This window comes from Pseudorca crassidens, chromosome 3, assembly GCF_039906515.1.
Source record: "Pseudorca crassidens isolate mPseCra1 chromosome 3, mPseCra1.hap1, whole genome shotgun sequence".
Taxonomy (NCBI): Eukaryota; Metazoa; Chordata; class Mammalia; order Artiodactyla; family Delphinidae; genus Pseudorca; species Pseudorca crassidens.
The window spans coordinates 127,541,010-127,562,829 of record NC_090298.1 but is presented as its reverse complement, the minus strand read 5'-3'; the positions used below and the strand labels follow the sequence as shown (position 1 = coordinate 127,562,829).

The window sequence follows — 21,820 nt, the reverse complement described above, 5'->3', positions numbered from 1 at the left end:
TAGTATGTTTGTAGAGGAGAAAGAAGGCCCTTATGGCTGCAGCTTGGTGAACAATGGGGAGAGTGGTGGGAGGTGTCACTGGAGATACAGGCAGGGCCCAGATGGTGGGGAGCCTTCTAGGCCATGATAACAAGTTCAGATTTTCATCTAAATGCTGTGGGAAGCCACTGGAAAATTTTAAGCAGGGAAGTGATAAGAACTGATCTATGTTTTCACAAGATGTTTCAAAATAGTGGTCCTAGGTGGTATGAGGTGGGAGGGTAGCCCAGGGAGCCCATATGCCCCTGCACCCTGTAAGCCTGTTCACCTGCCCAGGTGTGGTGCCAGAAACAAATATCAGACACAGGCCCTTCCCCCAGCAAAGCACTCACCAGGTCTGTGGGTCCCACGGCTTGAACACAGCCATGGGCACCAAACCCCTACACAAGGGTGCACCCCCTTTGGCATCTTATTGCCCCCGAGGGAGACCCCATCCCTGCTCCCTTCCCTACAGCTCATCTTAAGGACTCCGGCTCTCAAGGCACCCCTGCAGCTGCTGAGCGGAGTGTCTTGTTGGGACCTGCCCTCCACAGGTGCTGACCTGGTGAACAGGAAGCTTTCCCCAAATCAGGGCAGGCAGCGCTGGGAGGTTGCACGCACCCTGGGCTCGCCGGGCCAAGGAGTGAGTGTGGACCTGGGACCGGGGTAAGCACTCATTTCCCCCCTGGGTCTTCAACTTCAAAAGCAATGCCATCCTGGGGGAAGGGGTAGGGTCCAAATGATTCAGGGGTGTCCTCGTGCTTGCAGCAGATTGTGTCAGGGATGGGTGAGTGTGGCTTTTCCCTGTGGTCGGATCCTTCATGGGCTGTGGTGGCAAGCAAGGGGTGACAGCAAGGGGGCAGGAAGGGTGGGGAGTAGACAGCATCTTTTTCTGTCCCTGGCTTTAGGACCCTAAGCATAGAATCTACCTCCATCCTGCCCCCTCTCTTCTGAGGTGCTGGTTTAGGGCGCCGCCAACAGGATCTCAAGCGAGGGATGGTGGCAGGGAGGCTGGAAGGAGGAGGCTTTCAGAGGCCAAGTTAGGTTGGCTTTTCCATTTCTGCCTCCACCCTCCTTCCCATGTTGGGATGCAACCCACGAGGTCTTAAAGAACCTGCATTTGGTTCTCTCAGGACTCTGGAAAGACAAGGATCCAAGCCTCTCCCTTTCCCCCTTGCCTGGAAGTTTAACTCTTCCTTGCCTTTGAAGACCAAGGCAACTGGAAAAACAAGTTTTGCCTGTTTCCTCCAAGAATGCTCGGCACATCTGGCTGGTAGCCATGAACTCCACGGAGTCAAGACTCCCAAGGGCAGGCCGGCCACCAGCCTGGTGTACGCAGCCTCACACATTGCTTCTAGAAGACCCGGTTTGGCAACCGAACTCTGCCCTACCCGGTCCCCCTCCCCATCCTCGGCTCTGATGAGTCTCACATTTTGACCCAGGCTGGAGTTCAGGGATGAGGCATTCGGGAAGTGGCAAGGGAGAGGATGCAGAAGAGAAGCAGCTCTTAGAGGGTGAAGCGTTCACTCACGGTTAGTTCAACAATCTCCAGGGGTTGGTTCTTACCTGGCCACCCACCTTGGGACTTGGGGCAAGACCCCTCCCACACCTGGGGCTCTATTTCCCTATCTAGGCATAAGAAGGGGGATCTGAGCTCCATTATCTCTCAGGTCCATTTCAGCTCTGACATTCCAGGAAGGGAGGGGTTTTCTCTGTTCAGGGTTACAAGATGAGTCAGAATCAGGCTCTGTCCAAAGGGACTTGTGGTGGGATAGGTGGAGGTAAGCCTGGGATGGGGTAGCAGCCCTGGCCTGTGATGCAAGGAGCTCCAGGTCTAATTCTTGCTTCGTTTCTATCTAGCTGTAAGGCCCTGGGCAGGTCCCTTCACTTTATGAAACTTAGATTCCTATGACTAATAATAACTAATATTACATTAAAACTTACTATGTGCCAGGCACTATGCTAGGTCATTTACCTTTGTTATTTCACTTAATTTTCACAACAATCCAATGAGGTAGTTAATCTCCTTATTCCTATTCTACAGAAGAGGAAATCGAGTCTCACAGAGGTGAAATGGCCTGCCTACAAAGTCACCCAGTTAGTAAGTGGTGGAGCCAGGCCTGACAGCCTAGCAGCCTGACGCCAGGCCTGTGATCGTGATCCCTTTGCTTTTCTGCAGCCCCTACGTGTGCAGACACAGCTCAGTTCAACTGGAGCTGAGCTCTGATGGAGGGGTCTTGTCAGAAGTACTTAGGGCCAGACTGCTAAGCTTGGGTACCTGGTCAGAATGATTCCACCATCACTGGGGAGACATTGAAGGTTTGGGGAAAAGGAGAGAAGTGGTAAGGACAGTGTTGTATCTGCCGGATGCCCTTCAGAAAGCACTTAAACTAGTCTGTTATTCTTCAAACACAAGGTTTTGCAATCTCAGCCCTACTGACTTTGCTGCGGGGATCTGTCCCGTGCATTGTAGGATGTTTAGCAGCATATCCGTCCTCTATCTACTAAATGCCAGTAGCACCTCCTGCACACAAGCTGGGGTAGACAAAAATACCTTCAGACGTTGCCAAATATCTCCTGAGGGGCAAAACCACCCCAGTTAAGAACCACGGCTGTAGGAACCATTTCTTTGCTAACTTGTACCCTTTCTTTTTCTGCCCAGGGTTTCGGGAGGTTTTCCATCATGATTATTGCCTTGCTGGGGTTTGCCATTTTCTTGCTTCATTGTACAACTTGTGAGAAACCCCTAGAAGGGATCATCTCATCAGCCTGGCGTTTCACACACCCCCTTTATAATGTGACCATCTATGAAAACTCTGCTCCCAAGACCTACGTGGAAAGCTCTGAGAAAATGGGCATCTATCTCACAGACCCCCAGTGGGCAGTGAGGTACCGGATTATCTCTGGAGATGTGGCCAACGTGTTTAAAACAGAGGAGTACATGGTAGGCAACTTCTGCTTTCTGAGAATAAGGACAAAGAGTAGCAACACAGCCCTTCTGAACAGGGAGGTGCGAGACAGCTACACCCTCATCATCCAAGCCACGGAGAAGACCTCGGAGTTAGAAGCTCTGACCCGCGTGGTGGTCCACATCCTGGACCAGAATGACCTGAAGCCCCTCTTCTCCCCGCCTTCATACCGAGTCACCATCTCTGAGGACATGCCCCTCAAGAGCCCCATCTGCAAGGTGAGCGCCACGGATGCCGACCTGGGCCGGAACGCCGAGTTCTATTACACCTTTAACACAAGGTCGGAGATGTTTGCCATCCATCCCACCAGCGGGGTGGTCACCTTGGCCGGGAGGCTCAACGTCACCTGGCGAGGGAAGCGTGAGCTGCAGGTGCTGGCTGTGGACCGCACGCGGAAGATCTCAGAGGGCAACGGATTTGGTAACTTGGCAGCACTGGTCATCCACGTGGAGCCTGCCCTCAGGAAGCTCCCGGCCATTGCCTCAGTGGTCTTGGCTACACCAGAGAGCAGCGACGACGCCACCTATGCCACGGTGGTGGTGGATGCAGAGAGCTCAGGTGGTGACGTGGACTCGCTGGAAATTGTTGGTGGTGACCCTGGAAAGAACTTCAAAGCCATCAAGTCTTACGCCCGGAGCAGTGAGTTCAGTTTGGTTTCCGTCAAAGACATCAACTGGATGGAACACCCTCATGGATTCAACCTCAGCCTGCAGGCCAGGGGTGGGAGCAGACCTTCTTCTTCTTCCCAGATCAGGGGCTTTCACCTACCTCCTTCCAAACTGGCTTCCCTCCAATTTGAGAAGGCTGTTTACAGAGTGCAGCTTAGTGAGTTTTCCCCTCCTGATAGCCGTGTGGTGATAGTGAAAGTAACCCACGCCTTCCCCAGCCTGAAGTATGTTCTAAAGCCATCCTCAGAGAGTGCAGCGTTTAAACTGAATGCTCGCACGGGGCTGATCACCACCACGAAGCTCATGGACTTCCATGACCGAGCTCAGTACCAGCTACACATCAGAACCTCACTGGGCCTGGCCTCCACCACTGTGGTCATTGACATCATGGACTGTAACAATCATGCCCCCGTGTTCAACAAGTCCTCCTACTATGGCACCTTTGATGAGAACATCCCTCCAGGCACCAGCGTTTTGACTGTTACGGCCACAGACCAGGATCATGGAGACAATGGATACGTCACCTACTCCATCGCTCGCCCAAACTCTGTGCCCTTTTCTATCGACCCTTACCTGGGGATCATCTCCACCTCCAAACCCATGGACTATGAGCTCATGAACAGAATTTACACCTTCCAGGTATGGGCGTCAGATTGGGGATCCCCATTTCGCCAGGAAAAAGAAGTGTCTGTTTCCCTTAGGCTCAAGAACTTGAATGACAACAAGCCTATGTTTGAGGAAGTCAATTGCACTGGGTCTATCCATGAAGACTGGCCAGTAGGAAAATCAGTAATGACCGTGTCAGCTATAGATGTGGATGAGCTTCAGAACCTAAAATATGAGATTGTGTCAGGCAACGAACTAGAGTATTTTCATCTAAATCATTTCTCTGGAGTGATATCCCTCAAACGCCCTTTTAGGAACCATACTACTGGTCAACCCATCAACTATTCCCTGAAAATTACAGCCTCAGATGGGAAAAACTATGCCTCGCCCATGACTTTGAATGTTACTGTAGTGAAGGATCCTCATTTGGAGGTCCCTGTAAAGTGTGATAAAACGGGGGTGTTGACACATTTCACAAAGACCATCCTGCACTCTGTTGGGCTTCAGAATCAGCAGTCCATTGATGAGGATTTCACTTCCTTAAGTGCATATCAGATCAATCATCATACCCCTCAGTTTGAGGACCACTTCCCACAGTCCATTGACATCCTTGAGCGTGCTCCTCTCAACACCCCCCTGGCCCACCTGGCAGCCACCGACCCCGATACTGGCTTTAACGGCAAACTGGTTTATGTGATTGCAGATGGCAATGAAGACGGCTGCTTTGACATTGAGCTGGAAACAGGGCTGCTCGCTGTAGCTGCCCCCTTGGACTATGAAGCCACCAGTTTCTACATCCTCAATGTAACGGTGTATGACCTGGGCACTCCCCAGAAGTCCTCCTGGAAGCTGCTGACGGTGAATGTGGAAGACTGGAATGATAATGCGCCCAGATTTCCTCCTGGTGGGTACCAGGTAACCATCTCAGAGGACGCAGAAGTTGGAACCACAGTTGTGGAGCTGAAAGCAAAAGATGCTGACTCGGAGGACAATGGGAGGGTTCGCTACACCCTGCTAAGCCCCACAGAGAAGTTCTCCCTCCATCCCCTCACTGGGGAACTGGTTGTCACAGGACCCCTGGACCGGGAATCAGAACCTCAATATATACTCAAGGTGGAGGCCAGGGACCAGCCCAGGAAGGGTCACCAGCTCTTCTCTGTCACCGACCTGATAGTCACATTGGAAGATGCCAATGACAACTCTCCCCAGTGCATTACAGAACTTCGCAGGCTTAAGGTCCCAGAGGATCTGCCGCCAGGGACCATTCTAACATTTCTAGATGCCTCTGATCCTGACCTGGGCCCTGCGGGAGAAGTACGATATGTCCTATTGGATGATGCCCATGGGACCTTCCACGTGAATCTCATGACGGGGGCACTCAGTCTGGAGAAAGAGCTGGACTTTGAGAGGAGGGCTGGGTATAACCTGAGCCTGTGGGCCAGTGACAGCGGGAGGCCCCTGGCCCGAAGGACCCTCTGCCGCGTGGAGGTGATCGTCCTGGATGTGAACGAGAACCTCCACCCTCCCCGCTTTGCCTCCTTTGTGTACCAGGGCCAGGTGCGGGAGAACAGCCCCTCAGGAACCTCAGTGATGGCAGTGGCTGCCCACGATGAGGACAGTGGCTTGGACGGGGAGCTCCAGTACTTCCTGCGGGCTGGCACCGACCTTGCAGCCTTCAGCATCAACCAAGACACAGGTACTAGGAGTGGGATGGGATGGGAGGGCCAGGTGCTGGGAGAGGATGGGCCTAAGGGAATCAGGCACTGTCTTGAGAGAAGTCAGGCTATAGGCTAAAAAGAACAATAAATAGGGACACTCCTTCCTGTTCCTTTCATTTTATTTTTAATTTATATACATATATATATATACATATATATATAGTATATATATGTATATATACATATGTGGGTGTATGTATGTATATCCATTTAAGTTGAATCAACCATCTCACACACACTTGTATACACATACACACACAAAAAAACATATGTTACATATATATGCTTATAAAAATAATGTATCATAGTTATAAAATTTTTATATATAATTTAAAAATGAATGTTTCTCTGTGTCCCATCTCCCCAGATATAATCTCTATTAAGAATTTGTCCTATAATCTTCTAAATTTTTCTCATTGCATCGGATATATTATCACTTTTCATTTTATTATTATGAAAACATAATACAACAGATACTAATTCTGAAACTTATTTTGTCACCAGGATATCTTATATGTCAGTACATATAAATCTCCTTCATTCTTTTTTAATGGCTGCATTTGTTCATATACTTTTACTCATATGCAATGAGTCTCTACAGGAAAAACTCTTAAAAAATGGAGCTCTTGGGTCAAAAGATAACATTAATAGATATATAATATCCATATATCCATATATCCATCATCCATAGATATATAATTAATATCAATGCTAATAGATATTTTCAAATTGTCCTCCAAAAAGGTGGCACCTTTGAAGCTCCACAGAAAATAAGTGCAATTCAGCAAACACTTACTGGGCACCCTCTACCTGTGAGGTCCTGAGATAGGCACCTTGGGAGAGATCCCAGGTGAATAAAAGTAGGTCCTTCTTGATGGGATGATTTCTCTCCGGGGTAGAGGGCAGGGTGATGTGGTTGAAAGAGTATTAGATTGAGAGTCAATTCTAGACCCAGCTCTTCTGCTTACTTGCTACATGATCTTGGTCAAGTCATGCTCTTTCTCTGGGCCTCAGTTTCCCCATCTGTCAAAGGAGTAAGGTTCCTTCAGCTCTGCAATGCTATGGCTCTGAGTACAGGCTCTGCCCTGTCATCTGGGTCTTTCCAGCTGAGTGTGACCCATAAGAACTTAGGCTACAAGCCTCTTCCACTCACTCTTGGACCCTCGACTTCTGGAACAGTGCTAGTTCATAATAAGCAATTTGTAGATGAGAGAACCAATGAATGACGCCAAGTCTCTAAAATCATGAAGATGAGGAGAGGGGAACAGCAATTTATTTATCAAACCCCTACCCTTGAATTGGTATCTATAAGGACTTGAAGCTTGAAGGAACCAGTCTAAGGACAAATGTAAGGAAATCCCACTTAGAGAATGTGAAATGAATAAATTGGACTCGGCTTGAAGTAGTCAGGAGAAAGCAGGTCAACTACCATGGTCTTCTGGAAACCCTGCATATGCCCACATGCCCCAGTTATGGGGCTATCTTAGCAGAGAAAGGCTCTGAGAGGTTCTACAATAAGGATATGAATTTCCCTGTGTTTAACTCAGCAGCTCCCATGCCATATCAGCCACAGTTCCCTTTTCTCGTGGAATAGTTATCAATATCCTTTCCACAGTACCATCTCAGGAGTGTTAGGTAAAGTGCTTTCTAAAGCTACTTTGAGCTCTAAATTATTTTGGGTTTGGTGATTGACTATCCCTAGGAATGATTCAGACTTCCGCACCCCTGGACCGAGAATTCATGTCCTGCTACTGGCTGACGGTACTGGCAGTGGATAGGGGTTCCACCCCCCTCTCTTCTGTAACTGAAGTCTACATTGAGGTTTTGGATGTCAATGACAACCCACCCCAGATGTCCAGCCCCGTGTTCTACCCCTCCGTCCGGGAGGATGCACCCCTGCACACCTCCGTGCTCCAGCTGGATGCCCGGGACCCGGACTCCAGCTCCAAGGGGAAGCTGACCTTCAATATCACCAGCGGCAACCAAATGGGATTCTTTGTTATTCATCCTCTCACAGGTAAGGACCTCAGAAATCTGGGTGCACAGGATTATCTAAAACAGTGCTTCTCAAAGTGTGGTCCTAGAATGGCAACATGAGCATCACCTATGAACTTGTTAGAAAGTCAAGTTCTCAGGCCCCATCTTAGACCTATTCAATCAGAGCTCAGGGTGGGGACAAGAAATCTGTATTTTAATATGACGTCCAGAGGATTTTGATGTGTGCTAAGTTTGAGAAGTGCTGCTCAGCAAAGTCCATCTCTGTGGGAGAATAAGAATATGTGAGTTTTCTTTCCTTGGAGCCCAGGGAAGCTAAGCAGGTTCCCTAGGTGGTCAAGCTGGGACTATTTCAGACCTCCAAGTGCTCCCAACTGACCATTCCTGAGAATCGCAAACCACAGGTTGAATCTCTTAACTCTAGTCCCACGCTGATCTCAAGCCTGCTCACAGCACGGTGGCCATACAGATCCGCTTCAGAGCAACCAACCGTCTCACAAAGGTCTGTCCTCGGTCCAAGGCCATCTTGGATGGTTTAGAGGAATCCAGCGGTCATTGGCTTGCAGCCGTGAACCAGATGCAGCCCACAAAGGTGTTCTGTTTGGCCTGCACAAGCTTTAAACAGTGATTTTTCAAGTTTCTGCCAACATTTAAAAATTTGGAAATTGCGCAAAATATTCCAGATTTCTGGTGTTCTTAAAATAACAAGATCTGGCCACATGGACCACACATCCCGCAGGGCCACAGCTGCCCGGAGCTGACAGCAGCTCCCTGTGTACAGCAGGTGTGTCCTCTGTGCCCACAGTCCCCTCACACCCGACTGTGTTATTCCTGCCTGCTTCCTGCAATTATGCTGCCTGCCTGGCTCCCAGCAGAAGGTGAGAGCCAGTTCCCACTGCTGCAGGTACGGCTCCAAGGCCACATGTCCCTCTTGACCATGAACAACAACCCTATTGCAGAGAAGGCTGACATTCTCTCCTTCGAACCCAAATTCCCATTCTCCAGCTCCAACTGACTCTTGTCCTGGAAGGACAGAACTCTGGCAAGATTGGAGGAAGGAGAAGGGGAGAGTGCTGGCAGCAGCTTCCTGATCCTTAAGGCAAAAGGGAGTCAGGAGGAGCGATGGGCCTGGGGATCCTGAGGCAGACAGTGGGCGGGGGATACAAGTGCCCCTTTGCCCTGTGACATCTGTTTGGAACCTTTGACCTCGGGGAGCAGATTAGTCCTCCTAGAAGGAGAATGCTTTTCTCTTGAAGAACAGGCCTAAGCTGGCTCTCTGCCTGGGCCCACTCTGTCCCTCCTTTTTTGGAAGAGGGAAGAGATCTCTCACCTAAGGCAATAGGTTCTCTACTTCTTCCAAATCCCTGCTCTGTTTACTGTCAACAGTTCCCTGACACCAGGTCTGGCAAAATGCCCCAGAGGGCAGAGAGCTCTTAGTCTTCCTACAGTTGAGAAGAAATTTTTATCAGCATGAACATTTGAAAATAAAATAATAAGTCAGCAATGATTCCCTGCGCCCCACACCCCCCGCCCACCTTTCTTATCCACATTATATTGTCCTACTTCCATACTTGGATCCCTTGGATGGCTTCCCTGTGCCCTTAAGATAAAGCCAGACCCTGCCGTGTCCCACAGACTTGTGCCTGACCGGGCCCCTGCTTTCCTTTCTGGCTTCATCTTGCCTCTCTTGCTCTATCACTCTCTGGATCCAGCCACATGGCCTGCCTTGGTCCATGACCTCTCCTGGCACAGGGCCTTTGCACATGCTATTCCTGCTGCCAGGAGTCTCTTCTCTCTGTTTTCAGGCTAACTCCTGCTCTTCTTTCAGATCTTGGCCCAGCTGTTCTTTCCTTAGAAAAGTTTTTCCTGACACTATAATACATCTCCCAGCAGCATCTAGTTTTTAAAAACACTTATCACTTAGAACATTATATTCATGTATGTGATTATTCCATTAATTATCCATGTCCTTCACTAGACTTCAAAGGTTTTCCAGAAAAGGAAGCTTGATTTTTTTTTTTGCCCACTAGAATATGAAGTCCTGGCACACAGCAGGACCTCAATAATTGGGAAATGAATGAATGAATCTCTGCCAGCATCCACAATCTTTTGTTAAGCCCAAGACTCATTTATTCAGCAAATGTTTAAAGGTGTCTGCCCTGATGAGGCATTGAAATTATGTGCTGTAGAGAGAGGGGAAGGTATAAAACATAATTTCAGGCCTTGAGGAATCCAATCCATCAGGACCATGAAGATCTGGATGTAAAAAAAGCTATAGAACCAGTGTAAAGAATACGACATTGGGACTTCTCTGGTGGTGCAGTGGTTAAGAATCTGCCTGCCAATGCAGGGGACACGGGTTCAAGCCCTGGTCTGGGAAGATCCCACATGCCGCGGAGCAACGAAGCCCATGTGCCACAACTACTGAGCCCATGAGCCACAACTACTGAGCCCACGAGCCACAACTACTGAAGCTTGCATGCCTAGAGCCTGTGCCCCACAACAAGAGAAGCCACCGCAATGAGAAGCCCGTGCACCGCAACGAAGAGCAGCCCCCCCTCACTGCAACTAGAGAAAGCCCTTGCGCACAGCAACAAAGACCCAACGCAGCCAAATTAATTAATTAATTGATTATTTTTAAAAAAAATTATATATATAAAAAAAAGAGTACCACATTGTTAAAATATGAGTAGATGTGGTGCTGTGACTGTTTAGAGGAGAGAGGAAGCTGCTCAGTGTGGTAGACCAGCAACGGCTTCATGGAACAGGGGTGGCTATGCCGAGCTGAAGGATCCGGAGGATTTGACAAGGAACAGTCTAGCAGGGCACTTGGGCAAGGACTGTGACAGGAGAAATAGCCAGGAGGGAAAAAGACCCAGGTCTTGTTGAAGACAGAGCAAGTACGTCCATTTTTTTTCCTTTTTTTTCCTTTTAGTTTTTTCTTCTTTTAAAAATTTTTAATGGTGAAATAATTGTAGACCTACAGGAGAGTTGCAAAGAGAGTTCTCATATATCCATCACTCAGTTTCCCCTCATGTTAGCCTAGCACATTTATCAAAACTAAGAATTAATACTGGTGCAAGGCTATTAAGGAGAATACAGACTTTACTAAGATTTCCCCAGTTTTCTCTGCTAACATCCTTATTCCCATCCAGGACCCCACACTACCTCTAGTCCTCACATGTCCTTGGTCTCCAGTGTCTGACCGTTCCTCAGTCTTTACTAGTCTTTTATGAGCAAGTAGGCCCATTTTCTAAAGGCATATGCATTTCCACCACTTATCAAATGTAAGATCTTGGGGAAGTTACTTGACTGCTCTATGTCTGAGTTTGCTCACCAGTAAAATGGAGATAATAATAGCTACCTCTTTGCTGGTTGGGAAGACTAAATGGGTGAATAGATGGAGATACATAGGGAGCTTTGAGGAATGCCTGGACGTGTAAGAGCTCAGTGAGTGCTGGCTCTTATGATTCTGAGGAAGGGCAGAGGGGGGAGAGGAAGCTGGCAGGGTAGGTGGGGTAAGACCTAGATGGTGGTGGGTCAGGGTAAAAAGAGTAGAAGAATCTAGAATCCATTAGAGGTGGAATCAACAGTAGTTATAAAACCACTGGATGAGGGAAGGGAGGGAGAGGGAAGGGGCTGAGATGGGGTGATGGGGGGACATTTGTTTGGAGGAGAGAAATGATAAGAGCTGAATCGGCTGAATGCCCGCCTCGTGCCAGGAAGGGTCCTTGGTGGACCCTCACACAGTCCCTTGGGGGTGTTTCCACCATGTCCCCATCCTACATGGGCACTCCCTGGAAATCCTGACACCAACCTCAGAGGGGGGATGAGGCTGAGAACACGGGCAATGGCCCAGGAGGCCAGGCAGCAATTCCAGGGACACTGGCCCTGAGAAGATGCGGGGGAGGCAGAGAGAAAAGAAAAACCAGAGATGGAGAAAGAGTGACAGATTCCAAGATGCAAAGAGGGGGAAGGGAGAGAGGAAGCTCTGGGAAGGCAGAGAGAAGGAGGATGGTGAGGGGTGAACAGAGAGGGGAGAGGGGATGAAGAGAGAGCAGGACTGAGCCAGAAGGAAGGCTCCCAGCCTCCCTCTCATCCCCACACTCTTCCTGGGGGTCACCCAGATGCTAGGCCTTCCCCATGAGGCCCCTCAGCTTGGGGATAAGCTGGGTGGGGCAACCTGAAACAATATTCACTCTGTCCTAGAGGAATGCATCTTCCTCTCTAGCTGTGGGGCTTTCCAGGAGCCTGCTCGGATTCCTCCCGTGCCTGCCTTCATTGAGGGAAGAAAAGGCGGGAGGACGAGGAGGCAGGAACATGGCGCAGACAGAGGTCACTCCTCACACCACACTCCCATTTCCAGCACTGGAGGCCTCATCCCCAACACCGGATCCCCGTTTCTCTCATGGAGCCCCATCCCCACACTTCATTCCATTACTCCATCATTTAATTGCCTAAACAAGATCAAGAAACTTACTGAAAGTTTTTAGAACACCCACTGACCCCCTACCAATAGCTCTGCTTTCATTGAAAAGAGACCTCCCTACCCAGCTAGGACCTCTCAGTCTATGGGCGTGGATGCCCCTCTGGGCCCCCGAAAACCTTGAGCTTGACTTTCCTGATGCTTGCAGAGAACTGGCACCTTCTCGCCTTTATGGCCTCAATTTATAGCCACAGTGTCTAGAAAATGAAAACCAGAGTTACAGAGCACTAAGTTCACCTTCTTGAATTTACAGAGGAGCACTCCCCTGGCTCATCTGTGCCAGCCCAGCATGGGAAGAGCCGGTCCTAGGTCTCAGATGAATAAGAGAATTACAACAAAGGAGTAAAAAGCCACCCCTCTGTGATTTCTCGTGAACTGAAGGCAGTGACTGTGATCCCTGTTATAACTCCTGATGAGCTGCCTTTTTCACTCAACAATATACTGTGCTCAGGACCCTCCTCATGGTGAAAGCAGGAAGTAGGTGGGACCCTCCGCTCATGCCATCACCTCGGCTGTCCTCTCCCCTTCCTTTCTTCCCCTTCTTTCTCTCCAGAGTTCCATTTCCCCCTCATGCTCTTGCTCTCCAAAGACGAGAAGAATTCTGATCTAGGCTTTGAATGTAACCCTTGAATTTATCCCAGTAAAATGGCCCTGGGCAGAAGACCTAAATAGAGATTTCTCCAAAGAAGATATACAGATTGCCAACAAACACATGAAAAGATGCTCAACATCACTAATCATTAGAGAAATGCACATCAAAACTACAATGAGGTATCACCTCACACCAGTTAGAATGGGCATCGTCAAAAAATCTACAAACAATAAATGCTGGAGAAGTTGTGGAGAAAAGGGAACACTCTTGCACTGCTGGTGGGAATGTAAATTGATACAGCCACTATGGAGAACAGTATGGAGGTTCCTTAAAAAACTAAAAATAGAGCTACCATAGGACCCAGCAATCCCGCTACTGGGCATATACCCTGAGAAAACCATAATTCAAAGAGTCATGTACCGCAATGTTCATTGCAGCTGTGTTTACAATAGCCAGGACATGGAAGCAACCCAAGTGTCCATCGACAGATGGATGGATAAAGAAGATGTGGCACATATATACAATGGAACATTACTCAGCCATAAAAAGAAACGAAATTGAGTTACTTGTAGTGAGGTGGATGTACCCAGAGTCTGTCATACAGAGTGAAGTAAGTCAGAAAGAGAAAAATACCGTATGGTAACATATATATATGGAATCTTAAAAAAAAAAAAGTTCTGAAGAACGTAGTGGCAGGACAGGAATAAAGATGCAGACGTAGAGAATGGACTTGAGGACATGGGGAGGGGGAAGGGTAAGCTGGGACGAAGTGAGAGAGTGGCATGGACATATATTCACTACTAAATGTAAAATAGGTAGCTAGTGGGAAGCAGCCGCATAGCACAGGGAGATCAGCTTGGTGCTTTGTGACCACCTAGAGGGGTGGGATAGGGAGGGTGGGAGGGAGACGCAAGAGTGAGGAGATATGGGGATATATGTATACGTATAGCTGATTCACTTTGTTATAAAGCAGAAACTAACACACCATTGTAAAGCAATTATACTCCAATAAAGATGTTAAAAAAATAAATAAATAAAAATAAAATGGCCCTGGGAGCCTTTGCTCCAGTCTCCCTCCAACCATCTCTCCCCCAGGTCTCCTATCCACTGCCCAGCTGCTGGACCGAGAGAACAAGGAGGAACACATCCTGGAGGTGAGTGATGCTGCTGAACCCATTCGCTGGATTTGAAAACCTCCTGCAGGAGGCCAGGCTGGAGCCAAGCCAGGCCTTGGGCCCACATGCACGTTTCCAGGCAGTGGCTGAGGAGGGTGCTGACTCAGAGGAGTTGCTACTTAAGCTGAGCCTTGCTGTGGTGCAGACTCTCAGCGTCTTCGCTGGCTCTCGAGCACTGTGAAGGGAAGGAATCTGAAACCATGTGAGGGCTGGACAGGAAGCACTGATGGATTAGCAATACCTGCAGTGAGTATAGGAAGACGGAGCAGTACACAGGGGCTAGGCACTTGTCCGGTCTGCTTTCCAGTCCATCCCTATGCTCTAGAGAGTCAACTAGTGTCAAACACTAGGTCAGTAGGAGAGCCAGGATGAAAACCCAGACCTTTGTCCTCTAGCTCTGTGCTCTTCCTAGGACGTCTCTGAAATCACATAAGCATCCCTGGTGACCATTCCAATGAGAGGCGTCGGTCTTGACCCAGAGGGGATTAAATCAGAAGGAATCTAGTTATACCCCCTCCTGCACTATCCACAACTAATGAACAGGCATCTCTTCTAGTCTAAAAGACGTCGGCTGGGAGGGACACATATTCCTCGGCAGGAATTTTGCCTTCTATGCTCCCAGGCTCTGGACGTTCCCTTTGTATGATACAGGCATTACTAGTAACAGGAGCCAAACAGCCCTCTAGGGACTGAGGCATTCTCCACAGTTCAGCAGAGGCATTTATCTTTAAACAGCAAAATATATTAAGAACTCGGAATCATTTAAAGTGGAAATGTCCCTTCTCATACTGATGCATGGGATGATTTGCCCCTACCTGAAACAGCCCGATTCTGAAATTGTTTTGGTGCCTTTACTTTGCCTCTTGATATCATTTCATGCATTGGGCGGCATGTCTGACTCCAAAGGTACCGCCCATGCCTCCATTAACATCTCCTCAATTACTTTTTTCTAACCTCCAGTAGCTTAAGGAAAGCGAGAACAAAGCTTACCAGAATTACGAGCCAATAAAAAGTAAATGGTCTCCGAGAAATGGCCATTGGCCTCCTGAGTAAAGAGTTCTAGCTTTTGTCTAGAGCCTCTGTGACTCTTCTCCCAGTTCTTTCTGGTTTCTTTCTCTGTTGTTGCTCGCTTTCCTGTGGGCGAGGTTACCAAAGAGCTGGGTTCCAAGAAGGTAAGGTTATGATAATAAAAATCACGAACGTATACCAAACAACAGATGGACTGGTATTTCCGGGCTTTTGAAAGCAGGGGTAGTGGCAGAACTGTGGTGGGTGGCGATACATATTCACTGCCTTGCGTTTGTCAACTCACACTGGATTCTGTCCCCAGGTGACTGTGCTGGACAACGGGGAGCCCTCCCTAAGGTCCACCTCTAGGGTGGTGGTACGCATCTTGGACGTCAATGACAACCCCCCCGTCTTCTCCCACAAGCTCTTCAATGTCCGCCTTCCAGAGAGGCTCAGCCCACTGACCCCTGGGGCTGTGTACAGGCTGGTGGCTTCAGACCCGGATGTGGGTCTCAATGGCAGGGTCACCTACAGTATCGAGGAGAGTGACGAGGGGGGCTTCAGCATCGACCCGGTCACAGGCGTGGTGTCGTCCAGCAGCATCTTCCCAGCTGGAGAGTACAACATCCTAACGGTGAGGGACAGATGGAGGCCGTGGAGGGGGAGTGGCATACCTGGTCAGGGATTTTCTCTGAGGATACAGGAGGAGGGAGACAGCCTTCAGGCTTGATGGAGGTAATACTCCCCTCCGTGGCTTTCTCCCAAAGAAACTGGGAATCCTGACTTCAGCCAAAAGATCAGAATTCTGGGCCTTTCTCTTTGAGGGCAATAAGGTCCTTGGCTGGAAAATCCACCCTATTTACAGATAAAGATTTTGGTGAGAAGAGCAGGGCTTTGAAATCAAGATAAGCCTGGATTCCAATCCTAGCACTGTCATTTTACAACTGTGTGGCCTTGGACAAGTCACTTAACCCTCGTGAGCCTTTGTTTCATCATCTGTAAGACGGGCATAAGAACATTTTCCTTGTAGAAAGCCAATATAGCAAGTGGCTAGGGTCTGGGCTCTCATGTCAGTAGCCTGAATCCAACCCCATCCTCACTGCTGGCCAGGCAGACATCCCAGGCGGGTGAATTCACTATGCTGAGCCCCGGTTTCCTCCTGCAAAAGGGAGGTGATAAGAGTACCTCTCTGAGGGCTGTCAATAGGATTAAATTAGATATTGCACACAATGCTTTCAGAGCAGGGCCTGATAATAGGGAGTGCTCAGTAAATTCTAGTTTATTATGTTGATGGCTGTTGGGAAGGGTAAAGGGTCCATGCATGGAAAGTCCGGTTCAGGAAGTAGCACACGAAGCCTTCAGATAATAGTGGCTTTGATTCACTTTTTACTACCTATGAGTTTCTGGAGCACAGTTCTATGTTCTGTTCACCACTGTGCCTGCTGCGACTGGCTTGGTGCCTGTTTACGTAAGCTCTCAGCTGTGTGTTGAATGGATGAACCAGTGGACGAAAGGCCAGCTCAGTCAGTCACAGGGCGCTCTGTCTCCTGGCCTGGCCACCAGGGTCTTCTTGTTTCTTAACCCCAACCCTACAGTCAAAGCCTCACCTTCTGGCCTCTTTTCAGGTCAAGGCAACAGACAGTGGGCAGCCACCGCTCTCGGCCAGTGTCCGGCTACACGTTGAGTGGGTCCCCCAGCCCCGGCCCTCCTCCATCCCACTGGCCTTTGATGAATCCCACTACAGCTTTACAGTCATGGAGACAGACCCCGTGAACCACATGGTGGGAGTCATCAGTGTCGAGGGCCGACCTGGTCTCTTCTGGTTCAGCATCTCAGGTGAGGGCCCAAGGGTCCCATCCTTGCAGACCAGCCCTAGTCCCTAGGACACAGTCCTTCTGACCCCTCTCAAGGTCACACTCCGTGGCAGCAGCTGTTTTGGCCATGAGTGGTGATTGCCTCTTCCCTGGTCCTTTGGGGCAGTGGGTAGTCAGACCACTGCTTCTGCCAAGCTTTCCTTCGCACCAGCTGTGATCTCAGGTGCAACCTCCACGGTCTCACTGGTAACCCCAGCCAGAGCCAGACAGGGCCTCAGTTATCCCAAGTTCCTGGGAGACCTAAGACAGTGGTCCAGAGAGGCCCAGAGGAGAAAGCACAAGTTTTATGTTTCCTCTTCTGCCTCAATGTGAACATCAGTGTAGAGCTGACTTCATTGACCATGAGCCTGAGGCCAGCTGTACCCTGGGGTCCTGCTCAACGTTCTGGTCCCAGGTTCCAGCCTCAAGATCATGGAAAGGGTCTATTTTTTTTTTTTTTTTTTTGCGGTACGCGGGCCTCCCACTGCCGCGGCCTCTCCCGTCGCGGAGCACAGGCTCCGGACGCACAGGCCCAGCAGCCACGGCCCACGGGCCCAGCCGCTCCACGGCACGCAGGACCCTCCCGGACCTAGGCACGAACCCGTATCCCCTACATCTGCAGGCAGACTCTCAACCACTGTGCCACCAGGGAAGCCCAAGGGTCTATTCTTGTAGTAGGAGACACTTGGGTCCAAGCTCTCATGGCCTCCTCTGAAATTCCTTTGTTTCTAAATCAAGATTTTGTTAAAACATCTTGGGGTGGGGCGTGGTTCATAGATTCCTTTGGGAACCTGATGAATGTTTAGGTCCTCTTCCCAGAAAGATGCATGCGATTGTGTGCATACGTATGTGCGCGCGTGCGCGCGCGCACACACACACACACACACACACACACACACACACACAGAACCATGAAGTCTTATTACAGAGATTCCCAGCCTGCTTCAGAGGTTGGATACCAGCCTGTCTCAAGCTTTTTGACCTCCTACATTTACTTCCAGTTCTGATTCACTGCTCTTTTTAAATATTTGACTTTTTTTCTTATAGAACATTTAGAAAACACAAATGAGTACAGAGAAGAGAATAAAAATCACCTAAACTCCCACTAACCTGAAGATAATCCCCTGTTATCATTTTTATGTTTCCCTCTAGTCTTTTCCTTTATACACCCATACACTTAGGGTTATATGAAAATATTGTCATATAACCTTTTTTTTTTTTTGCGGTACACGGGCCTCTCAATTGTTGTGGCCTCTCCCGTTGCGGAGCACAGGCTCCAGACGCGCAGACTCAGCGGCCATGGCTCACGGGCCTAGCCGCTTCGCGGCATGTGGGATCTTCCCGGACCGGGGCACTAACCCGTGTCCCCTGCATCGGCAGGCGGACTCTCAACCACTGCGCCACCAGGGAAGCCCTGTCATATAATCTTTTAAAATATATCATGAACATATTTCCATGCCACTAAACAAATTTCTACGAGCAGACATTTAAATAGCTGCATGCTAATTCTATATTTTGGATTCTCAGTGTATTAAAACAATTCTCTCTTGTTGAACAGAGTTACTTTCATTTTTTCCTGTGTCTAAGCTGCTTGAGACTATGCAAACTACCTGTAAGCCATGATGTAGAGTTCCATTACTCCTGCATGTTTCAATACTGGTAGCAGAAAACATTCTAGCGCAAATTTTGGTCTTCCTCTGGGACTCTTCAGTCTTTATAAGTGTACCTTTTCCTGAATCATCACTTGGATCTTCAAAATAATTTGACAATAAGTTGAGAGGATAAACTACCACCTCCTCTAGATCTGCCAGCCACATCCCATAGTACTTGTGCTACTACTGCCTACATCACTGAGGTCGTGTGTGCTTTCCTCTTACCACCCGTCCAGGTGGGGACAAGGACATGGACTTTGACATTGAGAAGACCACAGGCAGCATTGTCATCGCCAAGCCTCTCGATACAAGGAGGAGGTCAAGCTACAACTTGACCGTGGAGGTGACCGATGGGTCCCACACCATTGACACCCAGGTGAGAGGCCTCACTGGGAACCCTGAGTTGAGAGGAGATGGGAGGCCTCCTTGGTTGGAAGGCAGCTGTGCTCACCACTATGCCACCATTGCACACTGGGGCCTCTTTGGTTGGGATGAGGATACTGAAGGCTCTCTGTGCATGTGGTGTACCTCAAGGAACACTGAATTTGGAATCAAGGTTCTGTGCTCTAGTCTTGTCTGATCACTCTCTATGTCTGTGATCTTGGGAGAATTCTTGTTCCCACTATGGATCTCTATATAATGAGGGGTTTTGTCTAAATGAGCAGGTTTTAATTAAAGGTAGAGCGCCACAGGGGCTACCATAGACATAAGGAATGATGGTAAGTGGGGCTCTGGATTTCTACTCTGCTTTCAGCCAGTTTTATTTGTTTCATATACTGCAATTGCACCCAAAAATTGCATCTGAAGAAAAGGCCCTTTAAGAAGAATTTTGTTTTTGAAAACCACGAAACTGCATACCATCTGAAAGCCCTGTGATTTTGAAATCCTATCATTCATTCAACAAATATTTATCGAGTGACTGCTGTGTGCCAGGCCCAGTTGTTATGGTGGAGAACCAGACAGACAAGGTTCCTGACCCCCTGGAGCTTACAGTCTATCTTCTCTTTCCTTCTCCTCCCTAGGTCTACATCTTCATGATTGCCAATGTTAACCACCATCGGCCCCAGTTTTTGAAGCCTCATTATGAGGTCAGAGTTCCCCAGGACACACTGCCTGGGGTTGAGCTCCTCCGAGTCCAGGCTACTGATCAAGACAAGGGCAAGGGCCTCATCTACACCATACACGGCAGCCAAGACCCGGGAAGTGCCAGCCTCTTCCAGCTGGACCCAAGTAGTGGTGTCCTGGTAACTGTGGGGAAACTGGACCTGGGCTCGGGGCCTTCCCAGCACACACTGACAGTTATGGTGAGTTAACTGAAGAACTGGGTAAGGGTGTGCTTGCACGCGATGTGTGGGGTGGACATGCTTGGAGGCGTGCTGAAGGTTCCCTTTCTCCTGCTGAGCCAGCTGTACTAACGCTCATAATGATAATCGATGAGATGAGTTGTGACAGTTCACAGCCTGCCAGAGGCACCTTCCATAACAGATGCCTGGGAGTGAGGAAAGAGATGGGACAGCTGCCAAAGAACCCCCCGCAAACTTGGTTTTTTCTGGGCTCACTCCAAATATCCCCCAAGAATTCTCTCCTTGCTCCATGACTGCATGATCACACAAACTCCCATAGCGTCAGAGCTGGGAGGGACCCAGAGACCATCCCACCCAGAGCAAGCAAGTATATAGGGCACAAATGAAGGAAGACTTGACTCTTAGGCTCACATGCCTACAGTTTTATGACCCTGAGAGTGAGAGCTTCCTTAAATTTATGCCCTACATGCCTCATTTGCCTCACTCTAGGCCCAGCCCTGGTCCCACCCATTTCTCTTATCTTACACCTGAGGCCCATAGAGGAAGAGAGACTTGCTCACCATCATACAGTTCTTTATGATGGAACCCAAATCAGAGCCAAGGCTTCCAGACTCAAGGTTCTTATGTGTTAGTTTATCATCCTCTGGGCACTTGTATATATATTAAAGGCTCTGAGAAGTCCTGCAGCAAAGAAAACTTCAACTTCATTTTAGTTCAGTGCTCCCTACATTTATTTGACCATAGAATTTTTTTTTTTCCTGAATAACGTGTTGACATCTTGAAGAACTAATATTCTCTGAGAACCAATTTGGAAAATACTGCTTCTCTGCTTATTTCTGCCTTTCTCCTGAAATGAAATTATCCCTGAAAATAGCTAAGCCTAATAATCACAAATTGATAAATTTATTTAAGAAGAAAAAAGAACGTAACTGAGAGCAAAATTTAAAGGAATACAGAGAGTTACAATTGTGTGCCTTTTTCACTGGCATTCTCTGTCATCGACCTTAATCTAACCATCCCTCCTCCCATTCCACTTGCTGCTCATCCCATTGCACCCTTGGACCCACAGGTTCGCGACCAGGAGATGCCCATCAAGAGGAACTTTGTGTGGGTGTCCATTCACGTGGAGGATGGAAACCTCCACCCTCCTCGCTTCACCCAGCTCCACTATGAGATGAGTGTTTCTGACACCACAGCCCCCGGAACAGAGCTGCTCCAGATCCGAGCCATGGATGGTGACCGGGGAGCAAATGCTGAGGTCCACTACTCCCTCCTCAAAGGTGAGAGGCCTGAGTTCGGGACATGAAGGGAGGGACTTTGGCAGTAAGGGAAAGCACCAGAGGCATGGACTTGCAAGTTATTCAAGTGCCAAGCTCGCTAAGCTTTGGCAAATTATCATTCTAAAGCACTCCCTGGGACTATAGTGACCTAAGTTAATGCACTTTCAAAGGTGGAAAGAACAGTAACAAAGGATTACTCAAGTTATGGGAGAATTTACATAGAGAATACATATATATTCACCAACAACCACACATGTAAAGGATGCTTATGAAGTCCATGCAACATTTTAAAAGATAATATCTTTGTGTATGTACAATAAAAGGGACCTATAAATACTTGATAAGATATACGGCATAGTTTTAGGAGTATTTTCTTCTAAGGCCACATCATGATTTCATATCTATTATATTGTTTTTTATCTTAAAAATAGGAATATTACCTGCGCCAGAAACTCGTTGTAAAGATTAAAAGAGAAAATGTATGTTAACACATGCT

The 21,820-nt window shown here is 48.5% G+C and overlaps 2 protein-coding genes across 2 annotated transcripts in view; one reads left to right on the top strand and one right to left on the bottom strand.

Annotated features, from left to right (window-relative positions):
* SLC36A1 (solute carrier family 36 member 1) overlaps window positions 1-21,820 on the bottom strand; it is a 166,850-nt gene that overhangs the window by 31,703 nt on the left and 113,327 nt on the right. The gene's annotated exons all lie outside the window — the stretch shown is intronic.
* FAT2 (FAT atypical cadherin 2) overlaps window positions 1-21,820 on the top strand; it is an 86,016-nt gene that overhangs the window by 16,804 nt on the left and 47,392 nt on the right. The window contains exons 2-9 of the mRNA XM_067732324.1: window positions 2,681-5,957; window positions 7,682-7,996; window positions 14,148-14,206; window positions 15,558-15,869; window positions 16,861-17,071; window positions 18,977-19,116; window positions 19,763-20,044; window positions 21,114-21,324. Of these exons, the coding sequence (XP_067588425.1) occupies window positions 2,702-5,957; window positions 7,682-7,996; window positions 14,148-14,206; window positions 15,558-15,869; window positions 16,861-17,071; window positions 18,977-19,116; window positions 19,763-20,044; window positions 21,114-21,324 (4,786 nt within the window). The 5' untranslated portion in view covers window positions 2,681-2,701. The remainder of the gene's footprint in view (window positions 1-2,680; window positions 5,958-7,681; window positions 7,997-14,147; window positions 14,207-15,557; window positions 15,870-16,860; window positions 17,072-18,976; window positions 19,117-19,762; window positions 20,045-21,113; window positions 21,325-21,820) is intronic.